This window comes from Leucopleurus acutus (genome assembly GCF_964270905.1).
Source record: "Leucopleurus acutus genome assembly, chromosome: 15".
Lineage (NCBI taxonomy): Eukaryota > Metazoa > Chordata > Mammalia > Artiodactyla > Delphinidae > Leucopleurus > Leucopleurus acutus.
In genome coordinates this window covers 66,751,676-66,774,098 of record NC_139157.1, presented here as the reverse complement: position 1 = coordinate 66,774,098, position 22,423 = coordinate 66,751,676, and the positions used below count along the sequence as shown (strand labels likewise).

General features: G+C 45.5%; 1 protein-coding gene across 1 annotated transcript in view; it reads right to left on the bottom strand.

The window, feature by feature from the left end:
- MDN1 (midasin AAA ATPase 1) overlaps nucleotides 1-22,423 on the bottom strand; it is a 155,148-nt gene that overhangs the window by 33,693 nt on the left and 99,032 nt on the right. The window contains exons 56-76 of the mRNA XM_082855910.1: nucleotides 21,930-22,140; nucleotides 20,949-21,180; nucleotides 20,139-20,265; nucleotides 19,296-19,466; nucleotides 16,620-16,834; nucleotides 15,857-16,244; nucleotides 14,990-15,099; nucleotides 13,661-14,366; nucleotides 11,595-11,756; nucleotides 10,870-11,143; nucleotides 9,906-10,141; nucleotides 9,222-9,317; nucleotides 8,496-8,590; nucleotides 8,114-8,235; nucleotides 7,364-7,510; nucleotides 6,401-6,510; nucleotides 5,709-5,782; nucleotides 5,025-5,223; nucleotides 3,096-3,255; nucleotides 1,087-1,233; nucleotides 434-560 (exon numbers count right to left, since the gene is read on the bottom strand). Of these exons, the coding sequence (XP_082712036.1) occupies nucleotides 434-560; nucleotides 1,087-1,233; nucleotides 3,096-3,255; nucleotides 5,025-5,223; nucleotides 5,709-5,782; nucleotides 6,401-6,510; nucleotides 7,364-7,510; nucleotides 8,114-8,235; nucleotides 8,496-8,590; nucleotides 9,222-9,317; nucleotides 9,906-10,141; nucleotides 10,870-11,143; nucleotides 11,595-11,756; nucleotides 13,661-14,366; nucleotides 14,990-15,099; nucleotides 15,857-16,244; nucleotides 16,620-16,834; nucleotides 19,296-19,466; nucleotides 20,139-20,265; nucleotides 20,949-21,180; nucleotides 21,930-22,140 (4,109 nt within the window). The remainder of the gene's footprint in view (nucleotides 1-433; nucleotides 561-1,086; nucleotides 1,234-3,095; nucleotides 3,256-5,024; nucleotides 5,224-5,708; nucleotides 5,783-6,400; nucleotides 6,511-7,363; nucleotides 7,511-8,113; nucleotides 8,236-8,495; nucleotides 8,591-9,221; nucleotides 9,318-9,905; nucleotides 10,142-10,869; nucleotides 11,144-11,594; nucleotides 11,757-13,660; nucleotides 14,367-14,989; nucleotides 15,100-15,856; nucleotides 16,245-16,619; nucleotides 16,835-19,295; nucleotides 19,467-20,138; nucleotides 20,266-20,948; nucleotides 21,181-21,929; nucleotides 22,141-22,423) is intronic.

Genomic DNA, 22,423 nt, shown 5'->3' with positions numbered 1-22,423 from the left:
TACATTCAAATCAATTGAGTAGACCTCAGGAAAAATCAAAGGACCAAAAAAAAATAATGGGGGACATGAATACAAGGAGGAAAGAGGAATGGAAAGAAGAAAATCAACAATTACTAACTAACTACTGACACTTGCTTTAAACACTCAAAGTGGCCCCTTGTCTTCCTTACCCCACCAGATCCCCAACAGAGCCCAAACCACCCAATATTTCGAATTCGTCTCTTACCTTTATCCTAATGAAAGAAAAGAAGGTTAAAAAAAAAGAAAAGAAAATTAACACTGGGTGCTCACCACCTGCCAGTCCTGAGCCAGGCACTTTTCTAAATGCTAATTTTATGGCAACACTAGGACAGAAGTACTCCTCTCCCCACTTTGGCAAATGAGGCCATGGAGGCTTAGCTGACTTGCTCCATTTATAATTACAAACACAAACCTAGAATCAGCTGCCTGAGTGCTGCTGACTATAGACAATGCGCTCTGGAGATCCAATGGGTGAAGATGAAGCATCTCTTGAAGGTTTTTTGAACGGGCCCAGGAAAGACCTTTGCGATATGACAAACCTAGGAAATAAACAGCAGGTGGTTAAACAAAGAAACTCAGGAGAGAATAGATGTGCCAGGAACCCCCCAATGCCACTGCTACTCAAAGTCAAGTCCTAGGAACAGCATTGCCCAGGAGCTTGTTAGAAAGCTTACTCTCAGGCCCTGCCCCACACCTACTGAAACAGAATCCGCTTCTGCACTTTAGCAAGATTCCCCAGGTGATTCACACACAAGTTAGTCTGAAAAGTATTGCTCCCTATGCACGTTGGAAGGGCGGGTGCTGTACAACATATGGTGATGAAAATTAAAAACATGGTTTCTGAGAAACCTCATTACAAAACTGTGAAACTACTTGGGAGTCACAAATGGTTCATCATAGGATTTTCGTGTGTGTTGACTGGGACTCACACGTTTCAAACCTTGCCTTCCACCTTGTTTCCCACCATCTCAACTGTCTCTACAAACTTCCCCCAAATCACCCATGTTATTTGTCTTCCTAAAATCAGGTGAGTACACTTCACTGGGTTTCCATCGAGGACCTTACCAGTTTTTGCAAGGTGTTTAAAGAGGTCTGCTAAAGCTCGCTGCTTCTGCATGAGAATGTGCTTGGCTTCTGAGCGCTGCTTCTCCTTCTCTGCGGAGGGCTCCACCTTTAACCTCTGCAGGTCACTCATAGAGGAAATTACTTCACCTGCAGGGAAGACAAGGGGGAAACATGGAAATCCCCAGGAATTCTTAATGTGCTCAAATTACCCAAGACCAAGGACCTGTCAAAACGAAGACCAGGTGTCATTCATCTTTATAGCTAGCATTTGGTAAATTCTCAATGATTAAACTGATCAAGACGCATGATAACGGAAAAATCAAAACACATGGCGCTTCATATCTCTCAACAACAAACAACCCAAATAAAGTAGATATTCTTTTTTTTTTTTTTTATTCAGGGGTTTCATAACCAATCAAGCAAAAAGCACTTATTGAACATGGATTATGTGCAGTGATTTACACTAAGAATTTTAAAAACTTGAGGTAAATTTCCAATACATACAACATGTATTGAGCTCCTACGCTGTACCTGGTAGTTGGTAAATGTTCTTTTAATCTGCACAGCTCCAGAAGAACTTATTTGTAGCCACTCAAAGAGGCTCAGAGAAGTCTAGCCATCTTCTAAAGGCCATTCAGGTAAAGAGCAGACTTGAAGCCAGGATTTGAATTCTGGCTGAACCGACTCCAAAGCCCAAATTCGTTCTCCAGCATTGCACTGTCTTCCTGAGCACCCAGCGGCACCTAGAACACCAGGGTGCTGCCAGCCTGCCACAGGCAGTGTTATAAGCTGACTGCGTGGCCTCCCAAGCTCACGTTGAAGTCCTAACCCCCAATACCTCAGAATGTGACTGTATTTAGACATGTGGCCTTTAAAGAGCCAATTAAGATAAAAATGAGGCCGGGACTTCCCTAGCAGTCCAGTGGCTAAGACTCCACGCTCCCAATGCAGGGGGCACGGGTTCGATCCCTGGTCGGGGAACTAGATCCCACATGCATGCCACAACTAAGAAGTCCGCATGCTGCAACTAAGGAGCTGGCGAGCTGCAACTAAGACCTGGTGCAACCAAATAAAGATAAATAAATATATTTTTTTGAAAAGTTAAAAAAAAAAAGATAAAATGAGGCTTTATGGGCAAGTCCTAATCCAATCTGACTGGCATCCTTAACAGAAGAGGAGATGAGGACACAGAAAAGGCATCTACAAGCCAAGGAGAGAGCCTCAGAAAAAACCAACCCTGCTGACACTTTAATCTCGGACATTTAGCCCCAGAATTGTGTGAAAATAAATTTCTATTGTTTAAGCCACCAAAGATGTGGTACAGCTGACCCCTGAACAATGCAGGCAGGGCATCCTGAGCAATGGATAATAGGCTATTATTCTAACAAGTTTTTTTTTTTTAAAAAAAGATCTCCCTGAGATCAGACTGCAGCCTCACTGAAGGAGGACCGGCTTCACCCTGACCACACGCTCACTGCGGCTGGGGGGTGGGTTGAGGTGGCGGAAGTGCTGAAAGGCTGCCAAGGGCCCAAATGATCTTTTAAGGTCGGGAGTCCCTTTCCCAGCCACTGCTGATATGCTGTACAGCACGAACAGGGAAACGAGACTGCTACACCTCTCTGAAGTGAAGGAAAAAAGTGGACTGTGGACAAACCTCCCTCTTCCTTTAACCCAAGAGAGACAACATTTTGAGAGGTGGGGACAGCCTCAAGACTCTAGGAAACCCTTTACTCGTGTCCCCAACCAGCAAGAGCTGACATGGACAGGGCTGCTGTAGAAAACGGCCTAACACTGCACCGGTGTGTACGGGAGGAGGACAAGGTGACCACCTGTGGGGTCTCAGCTGGCTCCTGTGTCTGGGCTCGGATGGTTTTTAACCCACTTGCTTAATTACCTGCTCAACGCTATTTAAGATGTCACAGAAGGACACAGGTATCTCATTCCAACCCTCCCAGGCCACTGAGGATACCAGAGAGAGCAAAGCCCCCTCATCCTGGGTGTGCACCCACCAGTGAACTGGTCGAGGCCCTCCACGAGGCAGGGTAGGGGGCTTCCCTTCATGAGCACCAGGCACATCTTCCTCATGCGTTTCACAAGCTTCGGCAAGCGACGCAGAAGTGCCCCCTCCGAGGCGGGAGGGGCACCCTGACACTGTTCTGGAACCACGGCCTGTGAGACAGAGCACAGGTTATTCTCACTGCCAAGAACAACAGTCCTAGCACGAACCTGCACGGGTGCTAAGTTTAAATGCTGCGCTGCTCTACACACACCTGGCTCAGCAACAGGAAACTCTCCTCTCCACGTCTCTGAAGTCTCACGAGAACAAAGGCATCATCGCCAAAATTAAAACAGGCACGTGCCGCGGGTATTCAGCATTGTGTGTTGCTGCTGTGGGAGGTCCCCGTAGCAGAAGCCCTGCTCCCCACCCCCCGCAGCGCCTTCTGTGCTCGTCACCAGGGGCCTGCGCTTCTGCTCCATGAAGGTGGAGATCCGACAGCATAACTGCTGCCTTTAAGGTGCTGCACTGCACTGTGCTTCTCAGACACATAGGCAAAACTAACCTGATCCGCCAAAGCTGACTTCTACCACCATCTCTGCCCTGCCTCCAATTCCTGACTAACAGTTCGAATACCAGGATCCAGATACTAGGCAACCATCGGAGGCCTATTTTCACTAGTTTTTTCCCTTGAAAATCCCTGAAATTCTGGGACTTCCTTGGCAGTCCAGTGGTTAAGACTCCACGCTTCCACTGCAGCGGGTATGGGCTCCATCCCTGGTAGGGGAGCTGAGATCCCACATGCCATGCAGCACGGCCTCCCACCAAAAAAGAGACCTGCAATTCCTGTGCTGTCATCAATAGTTAAGTTCAAAAATTTGATCAGCATGACAAGTGGTGAACTGATGAATACAATCAAAAGAAAATTTGGCAGCCATATCACGTGTGCGGCCATATCATGGCTGTATGCTCAATTTCTATTATGCTTTCTGAACTATTAAAATATTAAAAATCGCTTGAGGAACCCCACTGCTAACTCTATAGACCCAGGGTGGAAAGCACAGTAGGAAGACAAAAGTCATTACTCCCTTAAGAGTGCTCCCGGGCTTCCCTGGTGGCACAGTAGTTAAGAATCCACCTGCCAATGCAGGGGACACAGGTTCGAGCGCTGGTCCGGGAAGATCCCACATACCGTGGAGCAACTAAGCCCATGCGCCATAACTACTGAGCCTACGCTCTAGAGTCCGTGAGCCACAACAAGAGAAGCTACCATAATGAGAAGCCCGTGCATTGCAACAAAGAGTAGCCCCCGCTCACCACAACTAGAGAAAGCCCGTGCGCAGCAACAAAGACCCAACGCAGCCAAAAATAAATAAATAAAGTTACTGGTGGGGGGGGAAGAGTGCTCCCTATACACAGTGATTATGAAGTAGGGACATCCTCCTGTAACAGGCCTGCTCACCCAAGGTCTCGATAACTGTTTAAATTTTCAGGAATTTTGCAAGCCAGCTCTTAACTCTTGGCGCTTGAAACTGGCCATGATGGGAGTACATATGTTTCTACACCACGGTCACCAGCAACCACTTCAAACCAGCAGATCACTGCACACAGTCACTCCCTGTGCAGCAGCTTCATCACGTGGGAGCTCAAAGGCAGCTTCAATATCCTAAACTGACACTTTAAATCTTCCCTCACAGGTAGATGAACTGTTCACAGGTAAGCACAACAGTTGTTTCCACAGGCTAACATGAAACTTCCAGCACCAGGATTAATGCTTTCTGCCTTACTCTGCAGCAGGTCATGCAATGCTATACCACTCGTCCAAAGAGGAAGATTTCAAAGGCATTCCCTCACCTAGTGCTAAGGACACTCCTGCCACAGAAAGCAAAGACCCCACGCAACTAGCTCAGGAATAAGCAAACACTATCCCGCGAGCTAATACCTGTGCAGCTGCTGGCCGGGCTAACAGGGTCTCTCTCAGTGCCCGATTCAGACTCTGAATGGGCGACTCCTCACTTGCGGCTGCATCTGTTGGCCTTGGCAAAAAGTCTGGCTGTTCCTCCTTGTCACTCTCCACCAGGGACGACCGGCAGGGTTCACTCAGGACAGCTTCAAATTTCTTCATGAATTTAAAGAGGGTTCTGGCCCCAGGTAATGACAGAGATAGGCAGAAAAAAATAGGATGGAAAGTGAGGAAATATGTAAATGACATATAACACATACATAGATAACTTAATAACTTGTACTTCTGGTACGTAATGAGCTCCTTAGAAACTCATGATCTTTTTTTAAAGGAAAAAGTATGGCAGGTGTTCTCGTCTCTCTTTTCTAGCAGGAAAAAAAAGCCAGGAACGGTGGGATCACTTTGCTCAAGGTGAGCAGGTGGCAGAGGACTCGACCTTCCATGGCACACAGCCTGCTCTGCCTCCAGACACATCCGTTCCTCCCGCAGGGAGACTCTGCTTTGGGTGGAAGGGCGTGGTGTTGGGAAGCCAGCAAAACAGTCTAGTGTTTTTTAGTTAAGTTCAAGGCAGCACAAGTCAGGGCTCTGTAACAATGTAGTCATGCTGTCTACCATTCAAAAATTCGGAGTTTTGGTCACCCCCAGCTTTAAAAGATCAATTACCTGTGTGTCTTTTCCACAGACTGTTTAATAGACCAGAAGCTGACATCATTCCACTTGGATATCTTAACAAATTCCTGTAAGATAAATGAAGCTCAAGGAATGGCTTTATAAAGCTGGTGTCATTCTGTTCTTTCTAGATCATCTGTTTGCCGAAGACCAGAGCCCACTCCATCTCAAACACAGGACTGTGTGTCAGTGAACAAGTAAAACAAGTCTAATAAAGGAACCATGTGTTTGTCTCAAAGCAATGGAAAAAAAAAGTGCTGCTAAAATCAGTAGGTCACTATGTACTCTAGCTTAAACCAGGGATGGTTCCACGACCACTGAAAGTGTCAAAAAGAGAGGATCCTCCTTACACCCCCAGCACCTCAACAGCCCATAGCCCAACACCAGATGGTACGCATCTGAGGTGGAAGATCAGCCTGGGCAAGACCAGGGGAGCGGGCACTAACATCCCTCTTAGGAGCCTCTGAAAAGGGGCCACGCCCCGGAACCCTCACACACGCGGCCAGGTCAGCAATGGAGCCAATGCCACAAAATGAAAAACCCACCATCCTAGCTGGCAGTTGCAATGCTCTTCTCCATTCCCCAGATCCCCCTGCCTCACAGTCAAATGGATTAAAGAACAGAACTGCGGGAGAATTTGCTGATTTTGTCCTCCTAAGAGTGATTATGACAGCCGTTCATCTTACTTTAAGCTCTTTTTCTAGGGGGGAACGAAGTTCCACAATTTTGGCCTGGACCCGGTCAAAGAACTGCTTGTAATAATGGTACAAATTCCATAGAACACTGCAAAGTGAATCTGGAAGAAATAAAAAGGAAACAAAAACACCACACTTGCTGCATGTGCTGCTGGCTCCCCCTCTGAGGTTCACATTTCAGTGATGATCCTTCCTCCGTACTCTTTAGGCCACGAGATTACAGTGCAATGTAGCACATGCAGACTATATAACAGCTCATCAGGAAGCCGGGGTTACCAGTTCCCAGAGATGCAGGCTCTAAATCCTACCCTGTATTTTCATTTCAGTTTGTACTGGATTTTTTTGGTTGCACTTTTGTTCTTAAAGATGGTGTACTCAGACATTCTGCCAAACTCACAATTTCCAACCTTTCTTGGAATCTTATTGTAAAGTCAGCAGAAACTAAGTCTGTTTTAAAAGATGGCATATTAAGAGGCTCACCTTGACGGCTCATTCACGTAAATCTATATTCATTTTACAGCGGCACTTTTGTCTAAACTGCTGTGGTCAGCGATAGGAATCGACAGTAGAAGTTTTATGTGCAGTTCCTTGACACGTGGCAGCGCTCTCCTGAGATCAAAGAACCTACTAATAATGGCCTGGATCAAGCAGAAGCTTAGCAGGACATATGCACTGTCTAGACAGAAAGATGTGCTGCCTCAACATGCCAGCTCCCGAGCTCTGCATCTGGTGATTTACCTCTGCCACGCTTCGCTAGCCAGGGCTTCATTTATAACCAGTCTGTACTCAACTTTAATGTTTTTCTCTATATCTAACCTGAATCACATTATAGGAAAAGACAACTGAAACTGTCTTGTTTAAAACCTGGTATGCCACAAGACATTTGTCTCATGTGGAGAATTCAAAGGGTAAAATTAAAGAAAAAATATTATACATACATATGTATATCCTTACCTTTTCCTTCAACTTGTGGCATCAGCAAGACATGACAATGGAAAATCAGTAACATCTGAAGTCGTACGTGGAACTCTCCCAGTGAAGATCCTTCAATAAATGCTTGTAACGTGCTGACCAGCAACATCAGGGTCATCTGTCTGTCATCTTTATAGAGATTCAAAGAAGAAAACATACACGTGCCTGCCACCATCACTTGCTGTCACAAAGCGCACACAGTCTACTATGGGATTCCCGAGGGATGGCCGTCAAGTAGAGACACCAGTTAAGGTGAAGCTTTGAAGCAAGGACCATAGCTAAATTCCAAGCTGATTTAAAAACTACAGCCCCACTCAGGGTATGTGTGAAATGCACTCACAGCAAATTAGGAAACTGAATTATGAGGTACTTGTTCTAAGTATGAGATGAAACCCTTTTAACTCAAGCATTTTAACTACTACCTACCAAGACAGAAACTTTCTCTTTGACTTGTCTCATGGATATAGAGAAGAAAATTTATCTTCTGACTAGCTCTCTAGACTCTGGACAAGTCACTTAAACCTCTCCGACTTCCATTATTATTCTTAGTAAGAATAAAACTACACAGCTTTCTTGGCTGACCTCTCAAGAATACCTCGCAGTCAGATGATACATCCTATGTGAAAGTAGTGGGGCGAGGACACATGGGAGCAGGTAAACCCCACACTCTGCTGCACTTCAAGCTTAGCTTGGACCCTCTAAATAAGCAGGGGATTTAGAGACGGGTGTTACCTTCCTGCTCTTCTGTTTGTTCTTGCATGTGCTTCTCCAGCATCTGATAGATGGAGAACCAATGCTTGGTGGATTTCTCAGTATGGCGTTTCATGGTATTATCCAAACTCATGGACCAGCAGCTGAAACATGGAAGTAGAGGCCAAGGAGGCATTTAAGGAAACCTATTCAAACATCTGAAACCACAGAAGCAGAAGCTAAATATTCACTATTCTCTCCTCCCAAATGGAGATGGAGAAGCTCCCCGCCTGCTGCCTCCGAACGCATGCCGTTGTCTGGTCTCCAGCTGACATACTACATAAACTCTGAGGAAACAAACTATCCAAAGACTATATCCCTACAACCTAAGTTCAGGAGGGGAAGTGACAAACGTATCACTTACTTCAGTTCCAGTTTACGCCAACGGATGACCATCTGAGTGACCACATCAAGATGCTTCCGCAGAGACAGGGCCCGACTTGCATTCTCCTCCCAATCCTGAAGAAACACAGATAAAATTTACTATGGCCATTATTCAGTCCCCTGACCACCTCCTCACTCAGGAACACCCTGGACTTTTCTTGAGCAAAGACCCCTGGGACCTTCAACAACTTTTATACTGATTTACCAATAACTAACCAGAATGAGTTTACATCCAGCTTATCCAGCTTTGAGTTCTTTCTGGTCACTTGACAGACCTCCAGCAGAGCAAATAGCACAGGGTTTGGAGACCTGAGTCTGAATCTCTGTTGGTAGTCACGTGACCCCTCCAAAGTCCAGAGCCCTAATCTGAAAATCAGGGGAGCACCAGCCCCTTCAGAGGCTGTGAGAGGACTGAGGGGCTGAAGAGTGGAGGCACCCTGCCGGTCTGAAGGCCAACCCAGAAGTCCTGGCAGACTGAGCCCTTAGGACTGGTGGACGCTGCGTCCCACCCTTGAGAACAGGTGAGGCAGGTTCCCTGTGTCCCATGGAGGCAGTGGCTTCACCTGCAATAATCTGACCTTATGTCAGAAAAACCAAGGAGTTTCATCCTTTTCCAACCCAAACTATCACATCCTGTCCCTCTAACACTAAGAGAATCTCTTCAGTTGACTATAACTAAAATGAGGACTGGAGAGAATCCTCTTACCTGTGCCTTTGCCAGAAGGATCTCTAAGCCATTCAGGAACTTCGAGATGGGGCTGGAAAGTGGGAAACTACGAATCCTGTCCATTACAACCAGCAGCTGCGGGGGAGGGGGGGAAGGGGAGGGAAGAAGATTTGGGCATCCTTGTGGGACTGTCAATCACCCAAAGTCACAGGGTACTGAAGAGGGGCCTGACTGGAAGTTTCATGCAAAGGCCCTGCCTCGTGAGCACTTAGGAGAGCTGCGGGTGAAACTTCCAGGGCTGCAGATCCTGCCCAAGATAAACACTTTATCTGCTGCACTACTCTGGAAATAAGATTGAGTTTGATAAAGTAATTACTCTTATAACTCTCTGTTATAAGTTATTACAGAATTAACTGAATGATCACAGAGCGAGGTCTGAGTTAAAACTTGAAAAAGCCAGGCCCTTGTTAGTATAAGGATGTGTCTGAATAAAGACAGCAACATAGCAGCACTTCAATATATGGACGGAAAACCCTGAGCAGCAGATAAAATAAGTGGAATCTCAAACACCATTTACACAACAGCATTACAACCTGGTATATTCATCCTCCAGGGAATAACACTGCACTGAACCGCAGTTCTGTAAACCTCTGTTTGCGTATCCAGCGTGCAAGTCACTGCCCCCAGGACAGTTGAGATGCCGCCTCCCCACCGCTGCCCTACCTGCTCAAGCGCCGGATGTTCCGGCCAATCCTGCAGCAGCTGGCGGACGGCCTCTGAGAAGCCTTCAAGGACAGGCTGGCAGTGCCGAGCTTCCGGGACGTTGGGGTGATGGTAAAAGTCATAGGGACCGTCAGGCTTCACCATCAGGTCCAAGGTCCCCTCCCCAAAGAGAGTGTTACGGGACAGGGTGTAGGCCAAAAGTTGGCTGCCCAAGAGCTGGTCATTCAGCTCAACTCCTGTGAAGTTAACAAGATCACTGTAAAGTTGGTATCAAGTTACAAAGAGGTCAGCAACATGCTCAGAAATAATGAATGACTGCGACTAAATGAAGTAGATATTGCAATGCCATTCACCCACAAAGCAGCAAAGGTCTGAAAGACTGTGACCCCAATACTACAGTGGTCACCAAAATCTGCCCCAAGTTTCGGTATATACAGAGGAACTCAGATGCTGCCTGCATGTAATCAAGAGGGTGCAGAGTTTGGTTTGAGGATTCCAATTCCCAGTTTTTGTAGCTCTTCTTGGTAGGCAGAAATGAAATTTTAAAGCCTCCTTCCTACTTGCAGGAATAACTCATGAGGTCACATAGGAAACTGCATCAAACCATATCCTGTGAGATTAATTTCTGAGTTGCCAGTTGCTCCCAGGAATACATGATTTCATTAGAAAAGCACTGAAGCTGTGAAAGGGAAATTGGAAATAATGCGGAGAAACGAGACCATTTAAACTAATTCTATATCCTTACTCTTAATCCCTTTACCCCCATGTATTCAAAGGGTGAAAACCCATCTTTATTGCAGAATTTTAAATCAATTTTTTGGAATTAGCTTAAGTCCTTTAAGATAAGGAAACAATAAGGAATTTAGCAAAAACAGGGACGTAATAGTTTCAACTGTCCCAGAAGTAGCAAGCACATCTATTCGTTTTGATTTCCCAAGAGCTTAACAAAAGTAAACTACCATACCCATCAGGGGGTAGAAGTTTGTCACAAGCGATGCCCCAGTCTGGTAGCAGGACAGAAACAGGCTGAGGTAGTGCTCTGCCACGTGTGGCGGCGGCGTCTGCTGGTACCAGAGGGACCGAGCAAAGCCGAGGCACAGCTGCTGGTGTATCAGCATCACAGCCTGCATTGAGCTCTGTGACAGGAGGGCGGGCTCTGTGGCAGTCTCCTCTTCTTGTCCATCTGAAGGTCCCTTCTTTGCCTCTAGTGTTGGTTCTACCAAAATATCTGCGAAGTCCTGTAAATAATATTAGAGCCATTGAACTTTTAAAGTCAAAATCCAGTTCTAATAAGACTAAAAGGAAGGGGGAAGGATGGAGTGTGAATGATCAAGAAAATGAAAAAGGAAATTACGTGCATTGAGAAATGTTTTAAAAATTACAAAACCATTCAAAGGGATGTAACAGGAACTAACATAGTGCTTGCTGTAGGTTAGTTACAGAGTAAATGCTAAGAGTTCTCATCACAAGGAAAAAAATTTTTTTCCTTTTATTTTATATCTATATGAGATGATGGATGTTCACTAAACTTATTGTGATAATCATTTCATGATGTATGTTAAGCCACATCACTATGCTGTACACCTTAAACTCATACAGTGCTGTATGTCAATTATATCTCAATAAAATTGGAATAAAAAAAAAGAATTCAAAGGGCAGGTGTGTGGTACCAAGGGGACTCGTTCCAACCTCTCCATGCGGTGGGAAGTATGTCCTGAACTCCCACTCTTCCTCCTCCTCCTCGCTCAGGGCTGTCCTAGAGTTCCTGCCCCGGTATCTGTACAGGCTGCTTTCCTGCTCGGCCTTCTCTTGGGCTCTGCGTTCCTGTTCATCCCACTCATTGATGATTTCCTAAAAAAATCACACATTCCGAAGGAAGCTTATTTGCCTTTGCTGAGGCATTTACAATGAACAGAGGCAAGACTTGCTATCTCTTCCTCATGAAAACAAAATACCATGGTTCAAGAACAAATAAATGCCGACATCCAAGACACTAAATTCCATGTAACAGAGAGCAAATGGGATTTGTTTTCAAACTGTGTATCTGCAGCAACCTGAGTTTCCTAAACACCCCCCTGCTGTATTGTTACAATTTCGCAGGTGTGAAAACTTGCTGTAGTGGCACGACTGGGGACTTCCCATCAGGCGTGAATGGTGCTCTGCATGAAGGACAGGGTGAGGGTCAGCAACGTGGGTGTGTGATGCAGACTGCACTTGGCCAGCACCTCAGGGAGATATCCTGGGGGTCTGGAAAAGGGAAAATGGGCTGGGGACTGGGTGGTCGAGGGGAACTAATCAGGCAAAACCGGGCTATACGATACCAGACATTTCTTAAACTCCCTACTACCTCTAAAGCCCTACAATTGGCAAAAACTATAAAGAAACCACCCAGTATTGAGAAGAACTGAGAAGATAAGCAACCCCAGGATGACAATTTGTATTAAAAGCCCAAGCAAGCAGTTAACCTTTGTCTCAGCAATTCTGTTTTCTAGAAGCTTTACCCAAAGATCTGGCTTTAAGACTTTTAGGATGGCACTGGTTTGGTTTTTTTTTTTCCCCCCAAAACAGAAAAAAAAACCTTTACATATAAATGTAAATATTCAGTGAAAGGAACTGTTAAATGACTTACCCATACAACAGAAAACCCGCAGTCACTAAATATGATGCAGGTGGAGAATACCATAATCATGACGGAAAGAAGCACTAAATTTTAGCTGTTAGACTTTTAAAGGCAAGTTGTAAAACAGAATGGACTTTCTTAGTGGTTTGTAGGGCTCGAGCCATTTGAGGACGTTATCTCGGGGACCACAGAGGGTATAGCATTGTCCTCAACCAGAGCAGCCCTTTTATCTGTTAAATACTGGATCACTCTGCTAATATTTGTATTTTTTAAAAGGGTCTACTCCCCGCCACCCCAAAAAATTGTATACCACTGGGAAAAAACAGCTGTAAAAAATTTAGTGTCACAGATGTACACTTACAGATACATGCACAAATGAGCAAGCCTACAATAGAACACACCAATGTGTTAACAGTTATATAGTTTTGAGTGGCAGGATCGAATAATTTCGCTTATACTTATTCTTTTAATTGTCTACAATGAAAACAAGTTGCTTTTGTTGATAAGGGAAAAAACAGAATTTATTTTTTTATTTTATTTATTTATTTTTTGCGGTACGCAGACCTCTCTCTGTTGTGGCCTCTCCCATTGCACAGGCTCCGGACATGCAGGCTCAGTGGCCATGGCTCACGGGCCCAGCCGCTCCGTGGCATGTGGGATCTTCCCGGACCGGGGCACGAACCCGCGTCCCCTGCATCGGCAGGTGGACTCTCAACCACTGCGCCACCAGGGAAGCCCCAGAATTTATTTTATTTTATTTTCTTGGCTGCGCTGCTTGGCTTGCAGGATCTTAGTTCCCCAACTAGGGATTGAACCTAAGCCCCTATTTTCTTAATATTAATAAAAGTTCATTCAATTACATGGCAAAACCCACCATAAAGTCAAAGAACCAACAAAAAAGGAGAGAATATTTGCAGTGTGTATCAGGCATAAAGGGCTAACAACACTTAATATCTTTTTTAATCTCTTAAAAATTGACAAAGGCCCCTAAACCTGACAGTTAAATGGGAAAAAGCCAAGTAGCAGACACTAGATCCCCAGTGCCTTCCCACACTGTCTCACCTGCACCAGGCACCGCTAGTGTCCTGTAGGCGACCTGCTCGTGCCCCCAGCTCCCGTCAGGAGGAGGGCTTACCTGACACACATGTCTGAAGAGCTGCAGGGCCCGCTGGTCCAGCTCTCCCTTGCACAGCACGTGGGAGCGCAGGTACAGGAGGGCGTTCAGCAGCAGCTGTTCTTGGGTGGGGCAGGGCCTCTGGCTCTTGCCCTCCAGCTCCTTTCCTCCCAGGCGCTTAAGGAGCAGCTTCCCAAGGCCTCGCAGGACCTCCTCCGACTTCACCGAGCACAAAGCATCTGCGTGAGCATAGTAGGTGGGGAAGGTGGGGCCCACTGATGGGAAAGCCAACAGGGATGTGGCCAGGGCACCCAGCCTGTGCGCGCAGACCACACCACCATGGAGTGAGGCGTGGACCTCGCACGCCACCAGCCGCATGCCATGCTGCAGCTGCAGGACGGATGCCTGCAGCGGGGCCGCTGCGTCTGGGTAAAGGGCGAACTCCTCTGCCAGCCGCCTCCGGAACTGGTGGTGTGACTGCTGCCAAGAAGCCTCCTCCTTCAGAAGGTTCTGGGCCATCTGGGCAGCCCGAGGTCCGTCCGTGTGGAGGGCCTGCAGGAGCCGAGTGAGCAGGTCCTGAACGGCAGAGGCCTTGGCGATGCTGGTGACATAGTGGTGGACCTCCTGTACCAGGGACTCATACACAGGCAGCGGGGGCCTGAAGGCCTGCTTCTTGGACAGGCTGCAGATTAAGTTCTCCAGCTGATCAATTCTCTGGCGAAGCAACCTAAAGGCAAATTAACACAGTATGCAAATTCTGTCAGAAGCAAAGCAGCAAATCTAGACTGAGTCTCAGGAAAACAGCAGGAAGACATTTCAGCCACTGAGGCATAAAATGATACATGGACAATTATAATGAAAATGGATAATATATACACAGGCATTTACCACGTGCAACACGTGTCGTTGAGCACTTCGGGGGCACGTCTCACTGAAGTGGGCACTATTACCTTCCTTTTACAAATACGGCACTGAGGTTTAAGGTATTGAGTGGTCTACCCAAGGTTTAAAGCCAAAGGTCAGGGACAGGACTGGAACTCAGAACCCACTACTAAACACTATTTCCTAAGGTAACAGATCTCCACAGTGCACGTCATCACACCCCACTCCTTCCACATTGAGATTAAGCTCTGCTTTCAACCCTCCTGGCCCCATGCGAGTCCGCCCCCGCCTTTCACAGAGTATGTATTTTTCCTGATTATAACCATGGCTTTGGGATCTACCTGCTAATGTAGTTCAGAGATGTAGACCATAACCTCAGCTTAACACTGTAACTATACTACAAAATGTCTTTTTAAAAAGAATATTCAAGCCAATAACCCCCAACTGGAATAATCACTACGGTGTTACCTGACGTGAGGATGAGAGTGATCGAGGACTACTTCATCCTCCAGGTCTCTTCCGGTCTGCAGATGGGATGAGAGGCTCCGGGTCTTCCACTCACACTGCAGCTGTTGTAACTAGTGGAAGGGGAGAGACTGGTCTGCTGTGCCCAGCTAGGGCCAGGCCCCAGAGACAAAGCCCTGGGGGAGGGTCGCTCCCTGGATGGAAGGAACCTGAATGACCCAAGGGCAGGGGTTTCTGTTCCACTAACCTGGACCACTCACCTCAGAGCTGTCAGGTGAAAAGACACTATCTCACTTATGCCAAAGAACTTCTAAGTCTCTGCTACAGCAGTCTGGTCATCACCCCAACTAACATAATTTTCCTTCTTCAAAATATAGAACTAGTGTATCACTATCTTAATGTATTCAGTTCCTGAGTTTGGTTGCAAGTTCAAATAGCAAGAGCTACACCACATTATCCGAATCTACCTACTTCCTGAGTTTTGGATAACAAACACCCAAAGTTCAAAACCTAAGGAATGCTATACGCTGTCTAAAGAAGTTACCCAAATCCAAATATCCACAACATACTTTAGGCAGAGGGATCTGGATAGGGAAGGATACCACTAGAGTTCTCCTGCTGTGCCCTCTGCCCAGGGCAGCCTATCAGCAGAAACATCAGAAAGGCCCCTCCCGGTGCCTGAACCTACTCAGAGGAACCCGCAAAGAGGAAAACACAGTCTTTAGAACACACTCCTGGGATGTCACAGGGCAGCTTATGTAAAATCATCCCTCTGTGCTCTGAGCATCCAAAGGGAGACAAAGGAATACTCTACTAAGCAAAGCCAGGCAGTCAGGGATGCAGCCCGCGCTCCAAGCCCTCCCTCCATACCTCTTCCTTGGCGTACTTGAGCTTGTACTCCCTCTTCACGGCGGGGTCGAAGCGTGCCTGGGGAAGCCAGGTCTGGATCTGGAGCAGGCCCAGGCTCACCCACAGGCTCCCACGGTGGGCTGGCTCAGGCAGGTCCCGCTTACCCTCCCCCTCCCCGAACAAGTGGCGCAGGGAGGTGAGCAAAAGGCACAGCAGCTCCTTGGGCAGCGTCTCCTGCCCGGCCATGTCCCCGAGAGTCTGGGCCACGTGCTGGCATGCCTGGCTGTCCCCAGGCAGCAGCTGCTCACAGTTCTGCACGTACTCCTGCCGCCGGGGCTCGGGGAGCAGCTCTGCCAGGCCAGCCAAGTGCCGGCGCAGCACCAGCCGCTGCAGCTGGGAATCCGTGCGTCTGTGGGGACAGGGAAGCACTTAAGGGTCTGCGCCACAGCGACCACCATTCCTTTCTCATGCTACTTGTTCTTCCAGAAAATGACAAGACAGACTGCACTGCCTACACCTAGAGGTGAATTTCTGTTCTCACTTAATCTGATACGGTTTTCTAAGTACCACCTTCTTGATCACAATATACCTATAGCTGACAAGAGTGGCTGGCCAGCTCACAGCAGGCTCTGTCGTGGACTGAAAACCTGCTCATCCAGCCAGAAAACACCCTTCCTCCACCCACTGGAACTAGCCACTATTGAAGAAAGCTCTGACCGAGGTCCCCACTACATGCTCTGGAGGAAAGATGGGAGCTGTACCGTCTACCTGGGGGAGGGAATACCTGAACTCTGCTACAGAAGGGACAGCCATGTTGGTCCAAAGCACCGAGCTGATGTCCTGGAGCTGCTGTGATCTCTCAACCCACTCCCCCAGGGTGACATGTGAGGAGGACAGGATGGGGAGCCCGCTCACATCCCAGGGACTTGCTCTGTAGCTGCTGGTCAAGACTTCAAAGCAGCACTTGGAGAACACGGCTCTACTGAGACTTCCAGGACCCTGATAAGGGGAGAGGAGTCATGTTAACTTTTAGAAATCAAAAAAAAGGGTTTCAACAAGCAGCACTGGGGCACCTTAGAGGAAAGAAAGAAATTTTAAAAGGAGATTCAGGTTGCTAGGAACAGGTAAACATCAGCCTGAGACAGGACCAGAAGGGCAGAACGGGGGCGGGTGCAGTGGGCCTTTGAAGGACTCCATTCTCTATGAAGGAGGAGCAGTGGGTGCTTTAGTCATGCAGAAGAAAACCCCTCAAACCTGGGCATCAGGAAGACCAGTTGTGCAGCAGAGCTGGGGGCAGGAAGGTGAGACCTGAAGGCAGGGGAAGGAGTTTGAAGACAAATAGAAGAGCCAGGGACAAGCCTGTCTCCCTGGACTGTTAACCTGGGACACAGGAACAGCTGTCCATGAACGAAGGGTTAGCGGGTCAAATACACGAGAGCAAACCTGACTCTATGCAACTCTTGGGGACCCATAAGGTTTAACACTAAAAGCTTTGAGAGATGTTTTACACTAAAGAAATCAATCTTGATAGAGCAATGGAACAGAACTGAGTCCAAAAATAAATCCATGAACATTGTGGGAATAAGGTGTTATGACAGAGGTGGCCATTTCAAAAGAGATGGAAAGGATGAACTAGTCAAAACTGGCGTTGCTAATACTGCTTTAGGATATGCTTGTTTGTATAAAATAAAAAATTTGCATCCCCACCTCACAAAACAAGATATCCAGATGAGACTGATGTAAACATAAAACAAAAACAAAAACAGAAAATATGAGGGCTTCCCTGGTGGCACAGTGGTTAAGAATCTGCCTGCCAATGCAGGGGACATGGGTTCGAGCCCAGGTCCGGGAAGATCCCACATGCTGCGGAGCAACTAAGCCCATGCGCCACAACTACTGAGCCTGCGCTCTAGAGCCCGTGAGCCACAACTACTGAAGCCTGTGCGCCTAGAGCCCATGCTCCACAACCAGAGAAGCCACCGCAATGAGAAGCCCGTGCACCGCAATGAAGAGTAGCCCCTGCTCGCTCAACTAGAGAAAGTCCACGCGCAGCAATGAAGACCCAACACAGCTGGGGGGGGAAAAAAAAAGGAAATATGAGAAAATGTGTTTTTTAACTCTGTGGGTAATGAAGGAAGATTTATTTAAAAAGCATGATACCAAAGCCAGAAAGTAGAAAGGGACCGGCATATTTAGAAAACACTATAAAACTTCTGTGATATAAGAAAACATCTTCAAACTTGAGAGACAACAGAACACTACAAATGTATCTCCAAATATATGTTGGGTAAAGGTTTAATATCTATAATACATAAAGAGATCTTCAATAATAAAATGATGATTAATGACTTTTCTTTTTTTTAACAAAATGAGCAATAAACATGACTGGAACATTCAGAGAAAGAAATAAAGCAATCAATATACACATGTAAAGACATTCAACCTGAATAATAATCAAAGGAATATGTATCAAAATGAGATTTCTTTTTAACTGTATGACTGGCAATAATTTAAAGTGTTAATAACACCTAGTGAGGCAAAGATACGGAAACACAGGATATATGATAAGTGAAACGTGCTCTAGTCCCAAGTCCACCGTGGTCATCCTGACTTCATGTTCTCCCTCTTCACTGTCTCTTTGCAGGTTTAAAAAGTGAAAAAACGAAAACCTACTTCCCTAGACGTTCTAATAATATTTACAAATCTCTTTAAATGTGAAGACACTTTGGCCAAGGGTTAAATTCCAATTCTCGTCACACATCCACAGAAATACTCAGACAAGTGGACAAAGGCTTATACAAGGGTAGTTGATGCAGGTATGTTTGCTACAGGAAGGGGGAGGAGAAGGCAAGAAACCTCAATGCTTATCAAGAAGAAAGTGATTAAATGCATTACAGCACATTAGTACAGTAGAATACCTTAAAAAGAATAAGCTGGAATGACAGGTGCAAATTTCCACGACATATCATGTGAACCAAGAAGGTGGCCTTGTTTTTATTTACATATGTATTTAATATAAAAATGCATGTTAACAGAAGGATACAGAACAAAGAGTGGTTATTCCCAGTGAATTCTACATTATATACATATATAAATACACATGTATACATATTGTGTATGTATATGTGTATGCATATATATATACACACACGTATGCACACATATCTACATGTTTCTGTACTGTTTAAAATCTTATAATTAGAAAAAATATTTCAATTAGAAGAGAAATTAAAGACTTTTTAAAGGATATTGTGTTTACATTAATTCAGGATTTCCCAAATCATTTAAGATGGAATATCTTTTTTGAAGGGACACTTATTAATATCTTACAGAAAATAAAGTATTGCAATCATTTACTTTTAGTCACTGCTCTATCCTAGGAATAAATGTTCATTGCTAGATCCATTGAGAAGTTTCTTCTACTATCATCAGACATTTTTATAATTTTATGGCAACAAACCTTTAACGTGGGGTCCAGAAGGGACTTGGGTGTCTCCCTCTGCTGCACACCAGGCAGAGGGCTCCATGTTAGCCAGTACTCTGGATTTGTGGTCACAGTACTGCTCCAGAAAGATGTAAACGTGGAATTAAATAACTCGGACCACAAAGAGATCCTTTCTTCAGTAGACATCTAGAGATAAAGGAATAATTAGATAAGAGAGTATTTGAGAAAGGTTCCATAAATCATTATAAGGTCTCTCTGTCTTGTAAGACTCATCTAAAACTAACATGGGTTTAAAGATTATTAATCCTAATGTTCCTGATTTTCTGCCACCCCAGTTGTCTTGGTCAAGTCACTTAACCTATTTATAATTTTATAAAACATAAGATCTGACTTTATAAAAGTGCATGAGAAAACTTAATTAAAATAATCACACAATTATGTGATCAAAATAAATAAATGAATAAAACATTATTATCAAAAAAATTTAACGTTGTACTAATGAAGTTACATTAACTACAGTTTACCACTATTCACATTTAACAGTTACTCTTGTGGAAGGGTAAAAAACACTCTGACAATACATTTTTGAGCAAATAAAATAAAAATAAGCAAATATTTTAGCCTCATTTAACTGGAAACCAAATGAAATGATCTGTGATAAGAGTAGAGAAATACCAAGGAAATTACTGCCAAAGAACATTCAAAGTTCTCCCCTTTGAAACTTAATTCAGATAAGACTAGAGTTTTACAACATGCAGTTTTTGAGAATAAATAGATGTTCTGCAATCAGTCTGCCATAGAAAATCTAATCAGCTCATAGTGCAAAGGAGGTTTTTTGATTTTGATTTTGGTTTTTACCTTTTGATGGTGCACTAAGGACCAAAGGTCTCGAAGCTCTTGAGGAGCAACTGGTGTGTGCTTAAGACAAAACGTGATGTGATGACTTATCTCCTCCTCTATATGGGGTTGCTGGTTTTTGCTGGACCTGCTCCAAAAATAAAGAGGGAGAGAGAGTGGGCTGTAGGCTTTCAATGAGCTGCTAGAAAACTGCTATGTAAGGGAAGATGGAACACACAGGACTTGGAGTACATTTATTTAAAAATGAGCAAATAATTCTACTGGAAGAACACCTAGTAACATTCATTCATTCATTCATTTATATAAATTTATTTAATTAATTTATGTATTTTTGGCTGTGTTGGGTCTTCATTGCTGCGCACGGGCTTTCTCTAGTTGCGGCAGGTGGGGGCTACTCTTCGTTGCGGCGTGCGGACTTACTGCAGTGGCTTCTCTTGTTGCGGAGCACAGGCTCTAGAGGTGCGGTTTTCAGTAGTTGTGGTGCGTGGGCTCAGTAGTTGTGGCGCACGGCCTTAGTTGCTCCACGGTATGTGGGATCTTCCCGGACCACGGCTCAAACCTGTGTCCCCTGCATTGGCAGGCGGATTCTTAACCACTGCACCACCAGGGAAGTCCCACACCTAGTAACTTTCAGAAGTGCAGTCAAAACAGGCAAAGCATCTTCAAGAAGTTTTGGCTTTCCAAAGTGGCAAATGACCTCCCTCTGCTTCAGCAACCATGCCCCCTCAAGACAACGCTGTGTAGAATACACGGAATAACCTTGCAAGAAAATAAGTGCCCCCAAAGGAAAAAAACTGAAGGATGGCTCACCTTCTCAGGCAAGCCTGCATCATAAAATCCGCTGTGACTCTGTACTGCCAAAGCATAGCCAGGTACTCCATTGCAGGCCAGAGCTGAACACTCCTGGTGAGCTGGATTAAGGAGGTAAAGCCTGGCTGTGACAGGGAGGAAGCTTCGCTGTGCTTTTTCTCCAGAAAACCAAGTGAAATTCCTCTGGCTTTTAGCTCTGAACACTGAGCATTCACAAGACTCTTCAATTCATCTGGACAAAAAGACACACAGTGGTCAGTGGTCAGGCTCAGATTCACAACAGCCAGTCACATGACCATTAGCTTAACCTGAGTTCAACTTCACCTGAGCTTGAGTGTCTCATGTGTTAATACAGGGGTCCCCAACCCCCGGTCCGGTCTGCAGCCTGTTAGGACCTGGGCCGCACAGCAGGAGGTGAGCAGCGAGGCGAGTGAGCGAAGCTTCATCTGCCGCTCCCCACCGCCCCCCATCGCTCCCCATTGCCCCCCATCACCGCCTGAGCCATCCCCCACCCCAGCCATTGAAAAACTCTCTTCCACGAAACCAGTCCCTGGTGCCAAAAAGGTTGGGGACCGCTGTGTTAAATAATGCTATTAATACCTGCACAATTCCAGTGATAGAATTAAATAATATATGTAAAGTTTAAGGAATTCCCTGGCAGTCCAGGGGTTAAAACTTGGGCTTTCACTGCCGTGGATCTAAGTTTGATCCCTGGTTGGGGAACTAGGATCCCACAAGCTGCGTGGTGTGGCCAAAAAAAATTAAAGAAAAAAAAAAAAAGTTTAGCCCTATGCCTGATACTTATTTAGTGGTCGGTATAAGTATACAGGGAATAAATAAATAAATAAAAGGAGAATATCTAAGGGAAAACTTTAAAAAACTTATTGGCTGCAAATAAATAAATAAATAAAACGTATTGGCTGCAGAGCAGAGGATATGCTTAGAACATCTGTCAGCTAGCCAAACTCCAGAGCACATTACCTGGGTTGACATCTTCCAGAGTATTAGCTCTGAGGACCAACCCCCAGGCCTGTAGGAGACTTTTCTTTAATGTCCATTCAGAAGCAACCATTTGGAGCCGACTAATGTCTTCCCACCATCCACTCTCCCCAAGGGCAGGCATCCGCTCTCTGATGGCAAGGGCTTTGTTAAAGACCTTCAATTGTGAAAAACACTCCACCACCAGCTTGTCCTGAAACAATAAAACCCAGGAGAGCCTATTACAGAGGAGAAGAGTAGTTCTTTTTAGCAGCCTATTCATGGCTGAAAAAAATGTTTTAAATATTTCCTTAATGATTCTATAAAACATAAAGTTGGTTTACTCCTGTAGATCTCAGGATATTCACAGTAATACAGTTAAAAGTCTACTCAGCCTTAAAAGTCTCAAGAATAAGTAAAATGATAACATTTAACAAGTCAGTTAATAGTACTCATTGAACATCTAAGAATTAAGCTGTGCAAGCAAGGCTGAGTAT